Source organism: Lissotriton vulgaris, chromosome 11, assembly GCF_964263255.1.
Source record: "Lissotriton vulgaris chromosome 11, aLisVul1.2, whole genome shotgun sequence".
NCBI lineage: Eukaryota > Metazoa > Chordata > Amphibia > Caudata > Salamandridae > Lissotriton > Lissotriton vulgaris.
In genome coordinates, this window is record NC_141699.1 from 32932163 (window position 1) to 32952627 (window position 20465).

Genomic DNA, 20465 nt, shown 5'->3' on the forward strand with positions numbered 1-20465 from the left:
CCACCAGCCGTGTCACTATCAGGCTCTGTTAAATGCTTCATTTTTGGGGTGAGGGTGGGCAGCAGAGGGGACGGTTTAGGTTAACATGATAGGTTTGTATAAATTATGTCTCCTCACAGTCCTGAGTGAAAACCTCATTTAAAAGCCGGGCCCGGTGACCTCGGCTTCCACATTCGTCAGGGGTAGTAAGCGCGACATAAATACAAATACATTATTTTGTGCATTTTAAAACCCAACATCCACGAGGCCTTTGGGAATGCTGCAGGAGTGACGTCAGCAGGTCCCAGAAACCTCGGTCTGCTTGCTTCATACTACACCTCCCTGACTCTGTGGTTAACCAAAGAGTTGTTTCAATACAAGGCGCTTCCGAGGAGTTTTACGTCAATGGACCATTAAACGGGCTGGTGTCACCACGAGGCCTACAACTGATCTCTAAGAAGGTTCTGGAAAAAATAACATGACACATAAAAAAGGGATGAAAAGAGCGGCTAATTCGGGCCTTGAACAGAACAGAACAGACTTCGTGGCGCCTGACAACACGCAAGCAGGAAGAATTGCACAAGCGTTGAGGAGAGCACGAAGGCACCACACTTTCCGGTTACTCCTGATTTTAAAGAATATTTTTCAGATATACGCCTTGAGAGTTCTCATTTTTTCCTTCTGCCAATCTCCTTTGTGACACAGAATCAGGCTAGGTCAGGCTGCTCCAGTTGTCCTGAGGAAGACCCTGGCAAAATTCTGTCTTTTAGAGTCGAAACGTTGACTAATACGTCTCAAGCATGAGCTCTTTTGTTGGAAGGACCCTTCACAAAAACTCTGCTCTGATGAGATATGATATTCTCGAATATTCACATTTTGTCCTGTTGGTTGAGCTTTTCAATCTGTGTTATGCACACTGTATATATTTATGCAAATTCCTTTACATGACCTCACTTTCACTGCATTGTCACATATAGCACCTTGTCGTATGAGTATTTTGAAGATGATTAATCCAATAACTAACTTTGAATATTTTTTCATAACTTCTCACCATTCCTTTTCTGTTAGAAGGAGCGTCTGTACCTCCCCACCAGCCATGTCTTTGGAAATAATTGCCCTTGGAACACTTTTTTTGATAATGGGTCACAATCCTATGCGGGCTCATTAACATTAAAACACCTTTCTTCCATCTCACCAGAAACATACACATGTACATCTAAAAACATATCAAACAACAACAGGGACTGACCCAGCAATGGAACCTAAGACACTGCAACACAGTGCCAAGGGTAAGTGTAGGAAAAACCTTTAGGGTTTTAAAAGAACGCACCCACCACCCTTGTTGGTGGCAAGCTTCATCACTGGGGTCCCACCTGGGAGGCCGAGTGCAACCCAGGTGTGCTACGATGCCTGATTACAGCAGAGCTGTGGTTTTTGTGAAGGAAGTGAGGACAAAGTGTAGGATAAAAATGCCTCTAGGATCCTCCGTTGAGGTAGAACTACTTTAATCTTGAGGTCCCGCGCCCTCCTTTCGGACACCAAGGCTGCTGCGGGACCAACGCCGTCTTCCAGGCACATGATTGCAATTTCTCTGCCACGGTGGACGGCTTTCATCTTGATTGAATATTTTAGATGTCACACAGGAAAAAAGATCTGTAGCTGCACAGCTGACCAGTGCAGACTGCACCAATAATAGAAGGACACGTTGTGTAAGCCCATTGATCATTGTGGTGTTTGCGGGTTGTACAAGTTCTGATTTCTGTGATCTGTTCCCTAAAAACCCTCAATGAAAGGAGTGTCCCAGGGTCCCCCAGGTACTGGCCGGCAAGAATGTCCTAATATTCCCTGGCTGGAAGAAGTGTCAACAAGAGTGTGCTGAGAGCCTCTGGGGGAACAAAGTCAGATCTGTGCCCCTGGTTGTGCAGGTTTGGGTCTAGCTAGAAGCTTCACCCAAGGGTGCTGACCAAACTGAGAGTCAATATCGCCCTCTCTCCACCTTTTATAATGGTCTCTTAGTTATTGGGGTTTAACTCAAGTCATCCTTCCCTCCAGCCGCTCTTGGACTCAAAGCAGACAGCGGCACCAGGTCACCCCTGATCTGACCAAAAGAGGACACTCGAACCCCCAAACATGGACACTCCATGCCAAGCAACAACCATCAACAGCCTCATGTGAATACAAAAAAATAAAAACAATACCCGAAGATCTGATGTGTGTCCTAAGAGCCCCTGCACAGGCAACAGCCTCAAAACATTGATTTAAAGGACAAGGTGATTACAGGACCTATCCTGGCGGCGATTGTGCACACACAGCACGCACAAAACAAATGCACAAGGATGTTAAAATCCCTACTAGAAAAACTTCATTTAAATGTGCATTTTTTCTCTACACATTCACCCCTCCACAAAAATATATTTTAGTCCATTGGCTAATAATTTTACGACATCACCTCAAATGTGTCATGATTCACCAAATCAGCAGCATGTTTTTTCACCAGACCAGGGGGGTGATTTTTCACCAGACAAGCAGGGTGATTTTTCACCAGACCAGCAGGATGGTCCATGAAAATCTTGAGAACACCTGATGATCAATTACTTGTTCAGTGATTGACAGCCAAACAAAATAGTGAGTTTCCCGCCCGTAAGAAAATGCAAAAACCGTACTCCGTCGAAATGTTACATCATTAAAACAAAGAGGGAAATCCTGTAAGCAGCAATATTGAGGGAGGAAAATCATGGACTTCCACCCATAACTGGCATGCTAGTAATCAGCTTCAGGAGTAAGACTGATTATTCTTGACAAAAGGTACAGCAATGTGCCTTCTGCACCCAAAATCATCCCTCCCCAAAGAGAAGCAGGCATCTAAGGTAACATAACCCTCTGCTGAGACAGCCAAAGATAAAAAAAAAAAGCAATCGGTGTAATCCCAAATGAATACGCATTAAAAATCCCCCCTTTAAAAAATACAAGTGGGCATCAGTGATTCCACACAGACTGGCATGAAAAAGAGAGTTTTGGCAAAAAAATAACAGAGACCAAGAGAAAGATTTAAGGTTTTACGAGCTGGCTGCTTTTAAGACCCAATTGAAAAAACAATCCAAAAAGATAAAATAAATGAACACTAAAGTTCTTTCAAGAAAAAAGGATTTAAATGTTGTGGCAAAACAGAGTTTAAAGTTCCATGCCCTGAGATTTCTTTCAAATGATTGCATTGACATCCAAGTATGATTAAATAAAGAATTACATCTCCACACTTGAAAAAAACCCTTCCATGAAAATGTTATATAAATAAGAAAGGTAAACAAAATACACGTGAAATTAAGAAACATGTGAAAGGCCACCGATTTCCATTGTTCACCCTCAGTTCTGAAATTGTACTATGGGGTATGGTTCTGCATCTGGTGGCACGTGCTGCAGGTATGTCACATGTCCTATTATGGCACCGTGTTAACCACACAATGACTCCCACCCGGGGCAGCCAGGGGTCCATCTTCAACATGATTGCCACATTGAGCCCAGGAGATGGCAGGCTCTGAGCAGGGGTCCCCCCCTCGATGGGCACTGGTCATTGGAGGCCGACCACGAGGCTCTGATAAACTTCTCTTTCCAGCTCCCACGAGTGATGTTTCTTCACATATTCCTTCGCGTTTGCCACAATCCGAGTCCTCAAAGAAGGAACGTCTATAAGTCTCTGAGCAAGCTGAACAAATTCCTGAGAAAAGAAACAGGTAAAAGTTATCTATAAACTTGAAACTAATAGTCTCTCTCTTTTCCAACCTTTAAACAATTTCACATTTCCTGAAACCCAGGATAAAGTGTATGCTTTTCACGTAGCCAGTCAAAACAATTTTCACTTTTTCATCCAAGTCCTACAATTTTTAACATATCCTAAGTGAAGTTCATATATAACCATTAGCTTTCAGAACTCATGGCTGTGTTTTATAACGTTTTATAACGTTTTATCTATACTAATATAATAAAGAGAGAGCCCAAACCTTTGAGGCGGGTAATCTTAGGAACCACAGCACCAATCACAACACCCAATACAGCGTTGGAAAGGGCAGTTGCAGCAGAAGGACATAGGCTATGCAGACGCCCACCATATACATTTAAAAGGTAAAAGAACTGTGTCAGCAAAGTAGTCCTTTGTGGGCGTGTCTGCGTTGTGCTGTGGGCGTGTGCTGGGGGCATGACAAATGCTGGGGGCGTGTGGTACGTTCCGCCCTTCATGCCATGTCTCATATCGTGTGCTAATCCCACCCTGATCCCTTTAAATACCCCTGCACCCCATAATCATAACCCACCCTTACTTCTTAAAATACCCCAACACCCTTAAACATGAACCCATCTTAACCCTATAAATATACCCTGTACCCCAAAATCCAAACCTATCCCTAAACCCTAAAAATACCCCTGTACCCCAAAACCCAAACATAGCCCTGAACCCTATAAATACCTCTGTACCTCAAAACCCAAACCTAGCCCTGAAACCTAAAAATACCCCTGTACCCCAAAACCCTAACCTAGCCCTAAACCCTAAAAATACCACTGTACCCCAAAACCACCCCTGAACCCTAAAATACCCCTGTACCCCAAAACCCAAACCTAGCCCTGAACCCTTAAAATACCCCTGTACCCCAAAACCCAAACCTACCCCTGAACCCTAAAATACCCCTGTACACCAAAACCCAAACCTAGCCCTGAACACAAAAAATACCCAGGTACCCCAAAACCCAAACCTAGCCCTGAACCCTTAAAATACCCCTGTACCCCAAAACCCAAACCTACCCCTGAAACATAAAATTACCCCTATACCCCAAAGCCCAAACCTAGCCCTGAAACCTAAAAATACCCCTGCACCCCAAAACCCATACCTATCCCTAAACCCTAAAACTACCCCTGTACCCCATAACCCAAAACTATATCTGAACCCTTAAAATACCCAAACACCCCAAAACATATACCTCAGTACCCCAAAACATATACCCCTACACCCATACTTACCTTATCCAAATATAAAAAAAAAAGCTTTTATCATTCATGCATTTACAACGAATTTCGTTGTAAATGTATGCGTGGTAAAAGCATATAAAATGTAATGCCATGCGTTATAATGGCATTGCGGAGTCATGGTACTTTGGTAATGAAAGTATGCGGAGTGATGGTATGCGGAAAGAAAGTTGCGGAATAATGGGTGTTTACCCTCCCCCGGTAAGTACATTGGTGGCACGGCGGCCCACATCTCCAGCAACATACTTATATTTTTTCACCACCCATTTGAAAAATGCACCGGTCTCTCTCATTGATGGCCAACACCGACATACACTATTAGACACACCTCCCGCCACAAGTTCTAGAATTGCGAACTTTAAAGCTGGGGAGCTATGTTCGAATCTCGGCATCAGTTCAACATCCTGTGATTCCAGGCAAATCACTTTGTTTCCCCGTGCCTACCACAAATGAATGTGTTCTTCTGTAATGTAAATTGTGCTCATGCCATGTTGTCGAGTTCGCGCTATATAATATTGCAAGGAAAAATAAAGTAAATGTAAATTGATACTTGTATAGCGCACTACTCACCCGCAAGGGTCTCAAGGCGCTTGTACGAATACCGCTGTGGAACCCATCCTTGCTTTCCCTGTGAGGCGTCCACTCCTGGGCACCCCCAAGGTGGAGGCCAGGCCTCCTTAGCGTTGTGGGGGCCGTTGTGGAGATTAAGCAAGCTATAGCACAGAGTTGCAGAGTGGGACTCCATGATTGGAATAGGCACCGAGGCGAGAATTATCAGGTCTGTGGAATTTTTGAGCCCAAGACCCGCCGAGGCAGGGAATTGAACCCTGGACCCGGACTAGGCCTCTGCATCAGGGTCTGCCGCTCTAACCATTGAGCCACACTTCTCCAAAGTAGGGAAACTCGAGTTCACACACTACTGAACGCGCACTCTTAAGTGCATCAGCAGTGCACTGTGAATCGGAGCATTTCACAGGCCTGTCACAGATAAGAAATGCTATCAAAACGAAATCCTACAAAACAATATACTACCGGATGGCAGCAATTCATACCCGGACAACGTCGGAACGGGCTGCTAGTAATTGATAAATACATATTTTTTAAGTCCTAGATGGAATATTTGTTTTTGTTAAAGTCGTTAAAAATGTAACCTCTCAAAATAACAATTCCAACAATTCTAAACTTCTGAATAAAGAAAATTAATTTAAATTACAAAATCCAAAGCCTAGTTAGGAGTTGTGTTTTTTAAGTTTGTATTATTTTTTTAATAAATCTTTTTTATTAAACTTTCTCGACATGAAGGTACATATTCACAAAATCAATAAAGGGGTTACAGTGAAATTAAGTTACATACAAATATAGCAGCATAGTACATTGAAAATCACGGGGATGGGGGGGATCATCACCATCAGCATCACGGGGAGGGGTACATATATCGCCACGGTATGCATTCCAGGGGGCCCAAATCCTGGACCATTTGTGGGGCATCCACGGGCCACATAAACTGTTTTTTCTCTTAGCATACACCAGTCAACATCTCGCTTCCAATCTGTGACCGTGGGCGGGTGTGGGGCTCCCCAGAGCTGCGCAATATTTCTCTTGCCGATCATGCAGCCAAGCGTGACCCATTGCGCAGTATAAGTGTTGAGGTCGGTAGGTTCCCAGATATTAAGGGGCACCTGGGCGCTTCCGGTTTGATTTCAACCCCCAACACTTCCCTCATGATTGTGTGTTTGTTGCGCCAATATTCCTGGATCTGCTCGCAGTGGCATAGTATATGTATGAATGTACCCACTTGTGCGCATCCCCTCCTACAAGAGCCATCCGTCAGTCCACCCATGTGCACCAGCTGGGGACCAGTTATGTAAATTCTGTGGAGGATCTTTAGTCGCGCCAGGATCGCAACTGTTTTGGGAGAGGAGACCGCTTCCTGCCGAGTTTCATCATCTAATTCTAGTCCGTCCATTTGTCTTGTAGTTTCAATAGGGGGCCGCTCGTAGCTGAGCCCGCTCGTAGCTGAAAACTTTGGCTGGGTTGCTGATAGGGGAGACTCCAAGAACCAAGAGCCCCGTAATCTTGTTCACCTGTGCCTGCCCGCCCCGCCCACAAGCGCCACATAACTGCTCGCAGTCCCCGCTTCGCGGGAGCCGCTCGTAGCTGAAAACTTTTGCTGGGTTGCTGATAGTGGACTCCAAGGACCAGGAGCCCCGTAATCTTGTTCACCTGTGCCTGCCCGCCCCGCCCTCAAGCGCTACATAACTGCTCGCGGTCCCCGCTTCGCGGGAGCTGCTCGTAGCTGAAAACGTTTGCTGGGTTGCTGATAGTGGGCTCCAAGGACCAGGAGCCCCGTAATCTTGTTCACCTGTGCCTGCCCGCCCCGCCCTCAAGCGCTACATAACTGCTCGCGGCCCCCGCGAAGCGGGAGCCGCTCGTAGCTGAAAACGTTTGTTGGGTTGCTGATAGTGGACTTCAAGGACCAGGAGCCCCGTAATCTTGTTCACCTGTGCCTGCCCGCCCCGCCCACAAGCGCTACATAACTGCTCGCGGCCCCCGCTTCGCGGGGGGCGCTCGTAGCTGAAAACTTTTGCTGGGTTGCTGATAGGGGAGACTCCAAGAACCAAGAGCCCCGTGATCTTGTTCACCTGTGCCTGCCCGCCCGCCCGCCCACAAGCGCTACATAACTGCTCGCAGCCCCCGCTTCACGGGAGCCGCTCGTAGCTGAAAACTTTTGCTGGGTTGCTGATAGTGGACTCCAAGGACCAGGAGCCCCGTCATCTTGTTCACCTGTGCCTGCCCGCCCCGCCCATAAGCGCTACATAACTGCTCGCGGCCTCCGAGAAGCGGGAGCCGCTCATAGTTGAAAACGTTTGCTGGGTTGCTGATAGTGGACTCCAAGGACCAGGAGCCCCGTAATCTTGTTCACCTGTGCCTGCCCGCCCCGCCCACAAGCGCTACATAACTGCTCACGGCCCCCGCTTCGCGGGGGCCACTCGTAGCTGAAAACTTTTGCTGGGTTGCTGATGGTGGACTCCAAGGACTAGGAGCCCCGTAATCTTGTTCACCTGTGCCTGCCCGCCCCGCCCACAAGTGCTACATAACTGCTCGCGGTCCCCGCTTCGCGGGACGCGCGCTGGCGCACGCCGGGCAAAGCCCGGGCCAAGGGCGGGCCCGTTCGAGACTGGGCGAGACAGGGCGAGGCTGGGCTGGGCCCCCCTCTGAGATTTCCTATATTAAAGGTTAGGCTGTTTTTCTAGTAAGTGGAACTTAATTGATATTTGACTTTATTGAAACAGAAATGACTGCACGTGAGGGAAGAGGGAGGAAAGCCGCAAGAGCGGGTTATGTTGCTGGAACCCTCGATCAGTTCATAACGAGGGCTACATCTGTGCTTGCCCATGAGATAACTATCACTGAGCGTCGTCTCTCTATGGACCCCGCGTTCCCTAAACGATCATCTTTGGGGGGTATAGCGAACGTTTGCACACCAGAAAGACACTCTCAGTCTGTTCCCGTTCTCTCTCCTGGGCTGCAGATCTAGAGCACAAGCGAACAACAAGCTGTAGGGCCCCCCCATATCGATGGAGCAATTTTACACCCCACGTCATTGCCATGCAGTGTATCGTCAAATCCAACTAATGTCCAACCACGTGCATTGTAGAAGTACCTAAAGAGCCCCCACATCTTAAGGAACATATACAGGGGGTTGCTTCAAAGAGGAAGCGTGGGGGTGCCCAGCAGAAGGGAAAGAAGCCCAAGATTGCCAAATTAAGCAAACCTAGTGATGTGGTAATTGAAGAGATTCCTACTATTGAAACCGCCCAGGAACTATTATCTGTAGCTAAGGGTGTGAATATGGCTGAGATTGCCACTGGAATGTCGCAGTGTGAAGAGATCCACTGGCGAAAAATAGGAGCCCTCATAACATCGTCCCTAGAGCCTCTAATAGAAAGACTATCATCAATTGAGAGTAGGCTAAAAAAATTTGAAGAACTGACAATGTCTACCCTGGGAGGTATTAAGAATAAGCTGGGGAGCTGTGGTCAAAATTATGTGACGGTGAGGGAGGGACCAAGGGGTACATTGGCTCATACTAGCTCCAATCTACCAGCGCATGTGGACTTGGCTGTGCAATTAACGGACTCTATAGAGCCAAGGGGTGAAGTAGCGAGTGGGAGTAACATAGCGGGCTTAGAGACACGGGATGATAGGTGTAGTAACCATGGGGAAGCTGAGGGCTTGTCCCAAAAAGTTGATGTAGTTTCCAGGAGTAGCCTCATTGGGAAGGATGCAAAGAACTCTTCCCCCATTTAGACTTACCCCCTCCGATTGTACACCTTACGTTGTTGTTTTGACTGGTGTTCCAGAACTGGAAAATGGTAAAGTTGGCTAAATAACAACAGACCTCTCCCTCGAGATGTACAATGCCAGATTTTATTTGTGAGAAGAGTGAGCTGGGTAGGTCGTAGACCACAAAATATAGTAGGGGACTGTATTGTCATTATTTTAAAGAACCTAAGGTGGTAGAACACGTTTGTTTGGGCTTGCAGAAATACTCGCGATCCTCCATCCAGGCTAGGGATTTAAGTTATTTTTATATCCCACAAGATTATATGCCCAATTTTGCTAAGCACGACCTGCATAGGGGCAGGACAGGCCGGTCAGCCACATGGACCGGCAGAGTAGATGGGGAGAGTAGTGAGTATCTGGCAGCAGTACCCCTTAGTAATAGATTCAGTGTATTGGATCTGGTGGACTGACTGATACCAGCTGCTTCTCACATGGATACAATCCCCGAAGATCACGTACACCTAGGGGAAATAGGGAGTGTTGATCTAAACCAACAATCAATGCTAAATAACGAAGAGGGTGTCATTACTGATTCCTAAGTGTGCTTAGCTAAGGAAGTGGAGGAGCTGGAGAACATTCTTGCTTTAAACGTAATAAGCTCTGGCAGTCCCATTGTTGATTGTCGCCAATGGAATCGGTGCTAATCCCTAGTGGAACTTGTAGCCCTGGAAGGGTTGATAGGGCTGAAGTGGAGGGCAATGTCAGGTCAAGTAAACAATTGATTGCCGGAGGTCCTAGAATTCTATCCTGGAACATTGCAGGCCTCGTGTCTAAATTAGAGCAGTCGGATTGGGGGGACTATATCGACTCTCCCGAGATCTGCCTATTCCAGGAAACTTCGGCCGTAGACCCCCAATATAGGGTAGGGTATGTGGCATATTGCGAGGCGGCAGTGAAAGGACCGAAGGGTAGACCATCGGGGGGGTTATGTATCTAGGTAGCTTCCCACCTAGGTTGCAAGGTTAAGAAAGTAGAAACATTATCCCCGGATATCTCATGTGTCCTCTTGTCACATAATAAACTACCGAAATTAGCAATTATTGATATTTATTCCCGACCAGTCCCGTATGGCGGGATCTCCCCGACGTTAGATTCCTTGCTAAATCTTCTTAATTCATTAGCAGGGAATACGTATATTCTAATAGGGGGGATTATAACTGCCACTTTGAACCCTTAAGTGGTATTTCGCAGCCCATTACTAGCGATGAGGATGCCATTTGGTCAATCCCGGCACCTAATATGTATCCGATTCGGAGCTGGACACCTCTAGTTCTCCAGTCAACCTCCCTAACCCTGTCCTTCTCTTTGAGGGCCTGCAATGGACGATTTCCTGGTGATAATCCCGGGTGCCCTACATTTAAGAGAGTTGGTCAGGCTACTGTAATTGATTATACTTTGATTAGCGTAGAGATCTGGCATAATATGGCGGATTTTAGTGTCATAGCACGTTGCGAAAGTGATCATAATCCGCTAGTTACAGTGCTAGATTTCCAGATGGGGGTTTGGGTCGAGTCCTTGACGAGACACATCCAAATAAATTGGTTGTTGTTGAAGGAGGGAGACTAATCAGATGGGCCAAAATTAACCAATCGCAGGAAACAATGTCAAAATTGTATATGAGCATCACACCCCTCCTGAAGAAAGCAAGCCTAGCGACAGAAAATACAACCAAGTTGGACCCTGACAGCGACCTAGGAAATATTCACCAAGAAATGGTCCGAGTCTTGGCGGATTTCTTCTTCAACAGTGCCCCTAGCAATCAGAAAGTTGGTAAATATAAAACATCCTGATATACTAGGGACTGTAGGGAAGGAAAACAAGCCCTGTTGACCTCGCTTAAGGGGGCCGACAATGCTTGTATTAAGGAAAATAGGCCGGCCTTTAAGAAAATAATTGCAAGAGCTAAAATTGAGTGGGAAGCAGATAGGTGGCAGGTTATCAAGAAGACTTTGGACTCAAAAGACAGTAGAAGTTTCTGGAATTCGGTCCATACAGGGAAAGTGGACGGTAGGACCACCCTTCACCTACATATTGATGAGGAAGCTTGGTATCTATATTTTAAGGGACTATACTCAAGTTCTTCTATTGATCTAAGTGCCAGCAAGATCACAGTGTGTCATTTTAATCCTGACGTTTTATTGGATATTCCCCCATGTACTATAGGCGAGGTCGTATCTGCTTTAGCTAAATTGCAACCTATCAAAGCCCCTGGATTGGATAGAGTCCCTGGGGACTTGTTTAAAAATGAACAGACAGTGTGGGCTCCATACCTACTATCACTCTTTTATGCAATTTTACAAGGCCTTCCAGCACCGCCAACGTGGGCTGGTGCTGAGATCGTTCTGATCTATAAAAAAGGGTCCCCGTGTGAACCAGTAAATTACAGGCCAATTAGACTTATCGATGTTACTCGAAAAAAAATTGGGAGGGTGCTATTAGGAATATTACAGGATTGGATGGAAGACCGTGACATATTAACTCTGTTGCAAGCCGGCTTTAGAGCTAAGATTTCAACTGTAGATCAGCTGTTTAGGCTCCAGTTAATTTATTGGAAGCACGTGATCTTGGAAGGTGGGAGTCTGTATCTCACCTTCGTGGATTTGAAATCTGCGTTTGATATGGTTGACTGTGACCAGCTCTGGGGTATATTGCTGGACATGGGAGTCCCATCTTACCTTTGTTTCCAACTCAAACTCCACCACGAGGATACATATGCCAGAGTAAGATACGGTAAGAATGGCCAATTGACAGCCTCCTTCCCTGTAGACAAAGGGGTGAGGCAGGGCTGTGTGCTCGCGCCCACCCTCTTTTCCCTTTTTCTAAATGGCTTAATTGAAGATCTACTTGGCGTTAAGGATCTAGATTCCCCTAAGACATCATCTCGCAAATTTCCTGCATTAATGTTTGCGGATGATACGCAGCTCCTCTCGAAGTCACCTATGGGGATGCAGCGAGTACTAACGGAATTTAGTCAGTTTTGCAAAAGGAGGAATCTTTTAGTTAACATTAGCAAGACAAAATATATGGTCTTCAATGCAAACTCTACTAATTGCCCACACCCAATGATGGAAGATATGCCGCTTGAGCGCGTCCATGTTTTCGATTATTTGGGTCTATCCCTAATGGATAAGATGGGATGGGGCCCCCAAATTAATAAGGCTAATTTGAAGCTAATTCAGGCGACGGGGGGAATATTGAAAGTTCAGAAGGGATGTGTTTCAAAGGTTATAAGCACACCGCTGGAAATATATAAAGTGCAAGCAGGGTCAGCCTCTTTATATGGGGCCGAACTTTGGGGGCATAGCTCAACAAATGTACTAACTCTCACTGAAAACAAGTTTATGAGACACATTTTGGGTTTGCCGATAAACACTCCCCTAGTACCTCTTTTAAGTTTTAAGTTTTAAGTCACACTATCAATTTGAGCAGGTGCTAGACTCAATTCAGCCTGCACTAGCAAGGAAGATATTTCTCCAATTTAGATATGGGACTCTTCCGCTTTTTGCAATAACTAATAAGTGGTCGGGTGAAACCCATCGCCCTTGTCCTGGATGCTTAGTGGAGGAGGAATCAGAAATTCATGTGCTGCTCTTCTGCCCGGCATATAAACAGGCCAGGTCAAAATGGGTCATGCAATTGTGTAGAAATTTGGGTATAAGGAATTAAGCACATTTTTTAGGATCTTAAAAACAGATACTGATCCAGTCTATGTTGTAATTTCAAAATTTCTCCTTGCTATGTGGTTTAAACGAAGGTATTTGCTGAAGGCTAACACTCAGCTTGTGACTGTTTAATTTGTTTTAACTATTTTTGTATTAAGTTATTGGGATTTAGCTTAGCCTGGGAGATAGATTACTTTCTTTTTATGTGGCACACTGATAATGGACGCTTTATGAGTTATAGGATGTGTTTAATAATGTTCTTAAAGTTTTTATCTTAAATTATAGTTCTTAAATTAATTTTTATCTGTATAATTATGTTATTATTGATCAAGTTCTTCCTTGTCACAATTAACGAGGTTCATGTAGTTCTGCAGAGGTGTATATTAGTGGTTCTATAATTTTTTATTCTTGCATATTGATTTGGACCATGTTCTATTGTACTGCAAATTTAAATGTGCTTTTATGGCTGTAATAGCCGTAATAAAGTTTTTTTTTTTAATGAATATTATTGATGAGTTTTCGATATGTCAGGGAAATGGCTTTGTCAGGCAGGTGGCCATCCAGTCCTCCTCTAGTGGGGAGGTATCTGGCGGAGTAGAGTCACTGGGAAATGCTGTTTGTAGCGAGTGTCTGACTTGTAGGTATCGATAGAACTCAGAATCTGCCAGGGCATACTGAGTTTGGACAGCGTTAAAGGGCTTCACACCCTCTGCGCACCAGAGGTCCTTGACATGGGAGATGCCTATTAGGTCCCATTTATCAAACCCCTTTGAGTTTCCCATGAATCCAAATCTTTGTGAGTCCCACAGAGGCGTGGCGAGAGTCAGCTTGTTTTGCCAGCCGAGTCACTTAGTTGCAGAATGCCAGATTTTGACTGTGTGGTCGGTGGGGCTGGTGAGCGGGTATTTGTTTGGTGTTGAGTATAGCGCCCGGGAGAAGGTCCCGTTGGGTAGAAGCCAACGATCCATTAGAAACCCCGGGTAGTCAGGGCGACCATATGTGCAGTGATTGATAGCTGCTCGATGCGCAGCCAAATAATATTTTTTAATATCGGGTAAACCGATTCCACCATCGTACCAGCTAATTGTCAGCTTTTTCAGAGCAATACACGGTCTCCCTTCCCATAGAAGGTCTCGCAGGAGCCCTTCGAGATCTTTAAAATACGAGTTTGGGACAGGGTCGGCTGAGTTCTGCAGGGCGTACAGAATTCGGGGCAGAGACATCATTTTAAATAATGCTGCTTTGCCCAGTAGTGAGAGCGGGAGTGATTTCCAGTTTGTTATGTCACTTCTGAGCTTCTGCATTGGTGGGATCAAATTACGGGCATATCGGACTGAGGAGTCGAGAGAGATAAATATGCCTAAGTATTTGAAGCCTTCTGAGACTACTGTCATCAGTCTGTTTCAGGGTAAAGGGGGGGTGTCCCCCAGAGAACATACAGAAGCGATTTTTGCCAAATGATGCGAAACCCAGAATTCCTGCCAAAAATATCCAATATGTCAAAGACTGCTATCAGGCATCTCTTCAGGGACGTGAGATAAAGAAGAATATCGTCCACATATTAGGATATCCGGTCCTCCCAGTCCACCAACCAACGCAAGCCGCGGATCATTACATCCTTACGGATCCATGCCACAAGAGGTTCAAGGGCCAACGCGAACAGTAAGGGAGAAAGGGGGCACCCCTGACGGGCCCCTTGGCTGAGTGTGAAGGGCTCTGACCCCCTGTTGTCCACAACTATCTGAGCCATTGGAGCGCTTTATAACAGTCGTACCCAGTGGCAGAAATTTGGCTCAAAGCCTAGTTTGGCAAGAACTGCAAAAAGATAAGGCCACTCATCAAAGGCCATTGTGGCATCAAGGGAGACTATAATGGCATCCTCGCATATCGTCGGCACTCTGCCCAGGATCCCATGCAATCAGCGCAGGTTGAGAGCAGTGTTTCTTTTAGGCAGGAATCCTGATTGATCTGGGTGGACTAGATCACCTATCACTTTGATCAGCCTCGTGGCAAGTACTTTAGCTAGAATTTTGGGTTCTGAGTTTAGTAGCGATGTAGGTCGACAGGAGGTGCACTCCGTGTTGGGTTTCCCTTCCTTGTGGATTGTAACAATAGTGGCAATCCTCTGGTCATATGGCAGTGAGCCCTGCTTAAGGCTGTCTTCAAACCTGGATTTCAGATAGGGGGCCAATTTATCTGGTCGAAGTTTGTAAAGCTCGATTGGAATGCCGTTTGGGCCTAGGGATTTTCCCGAGTTTAATGATCTTATAGCTGTTGCTAATTCATCGGCAGTTAGGGCACCGTCCATAAATGTTTGGTTTGAGTCTGACAGATTCGGGAGAGAAATATCTTTAATAAGATCAGAAAAATCTGCCTCAGGGTATGGTGCCACTGAACTATATACTGTTTGGAAGTGAGCTACAAAGTGGTTAGCTATGTCTTGGGGATCTGTCACAGGGGACCCGCCGGTACCTTTAAGTTCTGGCACGAGCCTGTTGGCCTGCTTCTTCTTATCCAACTAGGTGAGTAATTTGCCAGCCTTGCGACCCCAGTCATATATCCGGCCCAGTCTATCCTGTCCCATTAGTCTGGCCCGATCAGTAACCAAAGCCCGGTATTCATCCTGGAGCAGACAGAGGGAGTGAAGGGCTTCAGGTGTGGCATCTGAGTTAACACCCTGTTCTAGACGATAAAGCTCCTGTTCTATGTCGGAGATGTCTTTCACCCGATCCTTTTTGGAGCCCGTAACAAGGGAAAGGGCCTGCCCTGGGACCACCATTTTGAAAGCTTCCCATAATATTTGGGGGGACTCAACTGTGTGTTCATTCTCCAGAAAGTAATCGTCAATAGTTTTGTTTAGGCCTTTCCATATTTTGGGGTTCATGCGGTACCAAGGATTTATTGGGGCCACTTGTGTGTGGTCTAGAACTATGTGGACCCACAGAGGGGAATGATCGGAAATACCTCTGACCAGTTGACGGATTTCGTGAATATCTGTAATTTGTGGAGCCAGGACAATTATGTTGTCAAGGCGGGATAGGCTGTTATATGCCCTTGAATGGAAAGTGTGCTGGATCTTGTCCGGATTGTATGCTCTCCAAGAAACTGGAAAAGGTATGTGCAGCTTGGGAGGTTGTGCGAGGGGGGTGTCTGTCTAGTGAGCCCGATAATATTGAGTTAAAGTCGCCTCCGAGCACTAGGTGTCCGTCAGGCAACGTCAGCAGTACAGCACTTAGGTCAGTGAATGTTATGCCCTGCATCCCGGGAGGTGCATATATTGACATGAAAGTGATAATTCGGCCCTCCCAAGAGACTGTGATCCCGACGTATCAGCCCCGATCGTCTACATATGTGGAGGTGAGTGAAAGAGGAAATGACTTTTTGCATAATGCCTACACCCCTGAAGCTGGAAGTAAAGCTAACGTGTGCCACCATCGAGTAACCCCATCTGTGCATCGCTTTGCACGTGTTGCCTATGAGGTGGGTTTCCTGGAGTAGCACAATGTATGGTGATAGTTTCTTAATATACTGCAATACAACACTTCTCTTGATCTTGTCCCCCAATCCGTTAACATTCCAACTTAAGATTTTGAATTCCTTGTTACACTGTGCTCCCATTAATAGATAGACAGGTCCCAACTAGTGGGGTTAGGTTTATGCATTGTACCGTCGAGATAGTGCAAAAAAACAACAAACAAAATAAACAACAATCTCTCCCAACATCCTACCACCCTGCTTCCCTGCACTTCGGGCTCAGAACTGCCCATGATTCTTAAATGCAGAGTGCCTGTCGCCCAACTATTCTACTGAAAGAAGAACGCGGAGGAGGCCTTAGAGCCCTGTTAGCCCCCCTTCCTACCGTTCCAGGTAACCAGTGTAGTACGTGATGGATACCCAGGCCACCAGGTATGAAAGTGTCCAATACGTCGGCATAAAGTTCGATTCCAGTATGGGCCAAATATCAGTGGCCTGTGTTCTAATGACGGAGAAAGCAGATTGTTCAAAGTCATCAAAGTTTCCCTGAGAGTTCGTTGCACTATTCAATGGTCAGTGGAGTTCTTTTCCAGTGAGGTTCAAAGGCTGTCCAGCCAATCAGATGCCACCTCCGGTAGGTCAAAGAAGCGCGTTTTTCCTTCAATTTCAACTCTCAAACGCGCAGGGAAGAGCTTGGCGTACTTGAGATCTTTTCCCTCAACCTATGTTTAACATCAAGGAAGGAGCGTCGCAACACATTTGCACTGCCCGGGTGAAGTCGGGGAAGAAAGTAATTACCGAGTTGTCTAGGTGGAGACGAGTGGCCCCAATAAATCCTTGGTACCTCATGAACCCCAAAATATGGAAAGGCCTAAACAAAACTATTGACGATTACTTTCTGGAGAATGAACACACAGTTGTGTCCCTATCTCTATAATTGAGCAGCCGGGCCAGTATCGGACGGAGGGGGCCCCCGGCTTCGGGCGACCCCCGGGCAATCTGTGGGCTCTCTTTATCACAAACAATTTAGAAAGGCCCTTTGGCTGTAGCTTTGTCGAGATCAGATCTTCAATTAACAGATCAACAGCGGGACCCACCGATTTCTCTGGCACGCCAAGAACGCGGATGTTATTGCGTCTCAGGTCCCCTTCATAAGCGTTCAGCTTGTTGTTCGTAAACTTACGGAATGTTTGTAGTTCCCCAATGTCCGTTTGTAGTTGCGAAGTGTCCTCCACAAGGCTGGCGGTGGTAATCTCCAACTGTTTGACCATCTCTCTATATTTTGTAAGGTCAGCCCTGATCAGTGTCACTTCCGAGGAGAGGGTGTCGATAGATGTGCGGACACCTATGATAGCGGCCATTAAGTCCTTCGTTGTGGGCTCAGTAGGATCCTGCTCAGCTCCGCTCTGTGGCTTGTCACTAACCACCTTTGGCTCAGTCAGGTCCGCCTTCGGGAAGGTGTACCGGTCAAGCCTGCTTTGCTGGGACATCTAGGGGCCCTTAGCATTGGACAGTGCAAGGCTTTTGTTGTTTCCCCAGAAGGATACGCAGACTGTACTTCATTTGGGAGTGCCACAGGTCCAATCCCCCTCACCCTGGCGCCAGCGAGAGTCAGCGGGAAAATGCCAAACAATTGAGGGCTTCTAGCGGGCTGTTGGTTATATGGGTGCTGCTGCCAGTTCCTGCGGTAATTGTCGCACACTATTTAGGCTGCGGGGCTCTCTCAGCTGTAGATCATCAGCCCTGCCCGGGGCGCAGGGAGCTAGAGAAACTTCAAGGCAGGGGGGGCTGGGTGGGGAAAGAGGGGGCTCCACACTAAGGGGCACTGCCAGTCGCCAGCATTGGCATTTGAGGATGGAGATAATGCCTGCCCCACTCGCATGCAGTCCGTCCCCCCCACCGACTCACCCCATGGCACACTGTGGCATATCTTCGGGTGGCACTCAGCTGTGGTGTCCGTCTCACAAAGTTCCAGCGCGGTGTAGTTATGGCTCAGGGGCTCCAGATCACGCCATCGGCCGGCTGGCGCTTTCTCCCCAATTCTTGGCCTCACCAGGATGTACGACGTTGGAGCCCGCCGCGATCCAAGGATCACCTCGCGGCAGGCTCAGCCACGTCGGGACTCCGCACACGGCCACGGGCGGCACTTAGCAAGTCTCCGTGCAGCTATGCCCCAGGTTTGGCGGGGGATGTCCCTCGGCGAGTGGAGGTCCCACGCACACCAGCACCGCACAGCTTTGCATGCCGAGGCCCGCTCGAGGCTTCGGAATAGATGTCGGGCCCAGCCTCGGCATCGTTGATTTGGCATGCAGCTATCAGGCTGCAGGCCGGGGTGTGGGGTTACAGTTGTGCCGCGACAGGGGTGGTATAGGGTGGGGGCGAACTGCACCCCCAAGTTTCTCCGCCTCCCCGAGTTGGAGGGTTTGCCCGCTCACTCGACGTCCGCGGCGGCTAGCTCTGCTAATCGAGTCCCCGGCTTTTTCGGGCAGTAGGCCGCCGGCGCCAACAAACTTTTCTCCGGCCTCAGATGTCCGATTTTGATCGGAATTGCGGCTGTGGGCATCGCTTCTCCTCCGGTGCAGATTTCGTTCACCGTGGAGGTCGGATCTGTGCTACAGATAGACAAGGTGGAAAGGGGGTTCCGGAGATACCCTAGCAAGCGGCCATGTTGTCTTGTCCTCAAGCCTCGTCCCCTCTAAGTCTAAGATGAGTGATCTCCCTGGTTCACCTCTGATTGGTGTGGAAGATAGATCCCGGCTCACACACCGCCTTCTGAGTTATTGCTTTTTACACAGTACCTGAAAGAAGTAGATCCCAGCTCACACACCGACTCCTCAAGAGGTATTACTTTCTGTACAGTTCCAGGTGTGTAACGTCTTCAGTCACATCACATGAACTCCAGGTGAAGCCACTGGAAGGACTCAGCGTAGGTTCAATCTGAAAAACAGGAAAAGCGCCACGAGGGAGGCTTGACTTTTTCAGCACTAGATAATCTGTCTGGAGTCTGAGGCAGGGCGATGCCCACACCCCGCACATGGCAAACCTTATGGTAAGAGAGCAAGAAATGAATGGAGGCCCGCACAAAGCATTGGTGTCGACAAAGCCTGGGGTGGAACTGGGTGAACGGTAGAAGGCGTCCGTCCAAGCGACGGCCTCCAGGTCAAGGAAAGCAGAAGCCACGATGGAGGAGTCAATGTATTCTCCAAAAGAATAGAGAGTTCAATGTGGTCTCCAAAAGAGGAGAGAGTTATAGAACTGTTCCTGCCTCCAAAAGAAGAGAGTTTCCCCAGGTGAACCAGAAAGGACCGGGTATTTCAAAGAAATCAAAGAAAATTTACCTTTCTGTGTTTTTTCAATTATAGTGCCAGTTCTTACAGCATTATACAATCAACCATTGATAATCTAGTTATATAGAAATACATATGTCTACAACACATGAAAACTTATCTTTCCAATATTTTAATTTCTTAAAAGCAAAATTCAGGACTGCTCCTAAGCACCCTGCTTGGTACAATTAAAAACATTAGCATATAGATGCTCTTACAACAATAAAATGTTTTTTTGCATAAAGATTATTACATAAAGAGTTAAACACAATTGGCGTTATTCTATTTACAATACTTCCAAAGAATCTGTATTTCACAGATGCCTAAATAACAGGAAATACAATATACATAAATCAATCACAATGTAACAATACATTTTTTTTATCCTTTTGTCGACACGTTTCGGTGTCTTTGTTTCTTGCACAACACCTTCCTCAGGACAGAACATTAAAAACATCCAATCTTCATATAATGAATCCTCTTATGGTAATTTGTAGAGGATCAGAATATTGACTAAAAAATGGTACTTCAGACTTCCATCTAGATATTGATTAGGTCACTCCAATTATAAAGGGCCTTCTTTATGCTTGCCCTTTAGAAGTGAAATCAATCTTCAGTTTTAATATCGTCAGGTCGGCCAGCTTACTGGTACCCCATGTTAAGGATT

The 20465-nt window shown here is 46.7% G+C and overlaps 1 protein-coding gene across 1 annotated transcript in view; it reads right to left on the bottom strand.

Moving 5' to 3' along the window:
• Positions 1-3021: 3021 nt before the first annotated feature.
• The window catches only part of GLT1D1 (glycosyltransferase 1 domain containing 1), a 499139-nt gene continuing 481695 nt past the window's right edge, over positions 3022-20465 (bottom strand). Inside the window, exon 12 of the mRNA XM_086942676.1 lies at positions 3022-3691. Within this exon, the coding sequence (XP_086798802.1) occupies positions 3545-3691 (147 nt within the window). The 3' untranslated portion in view covers positions 3022-3544. The remainder of the gene's footprint in view (positions 3692-20465) is intronic.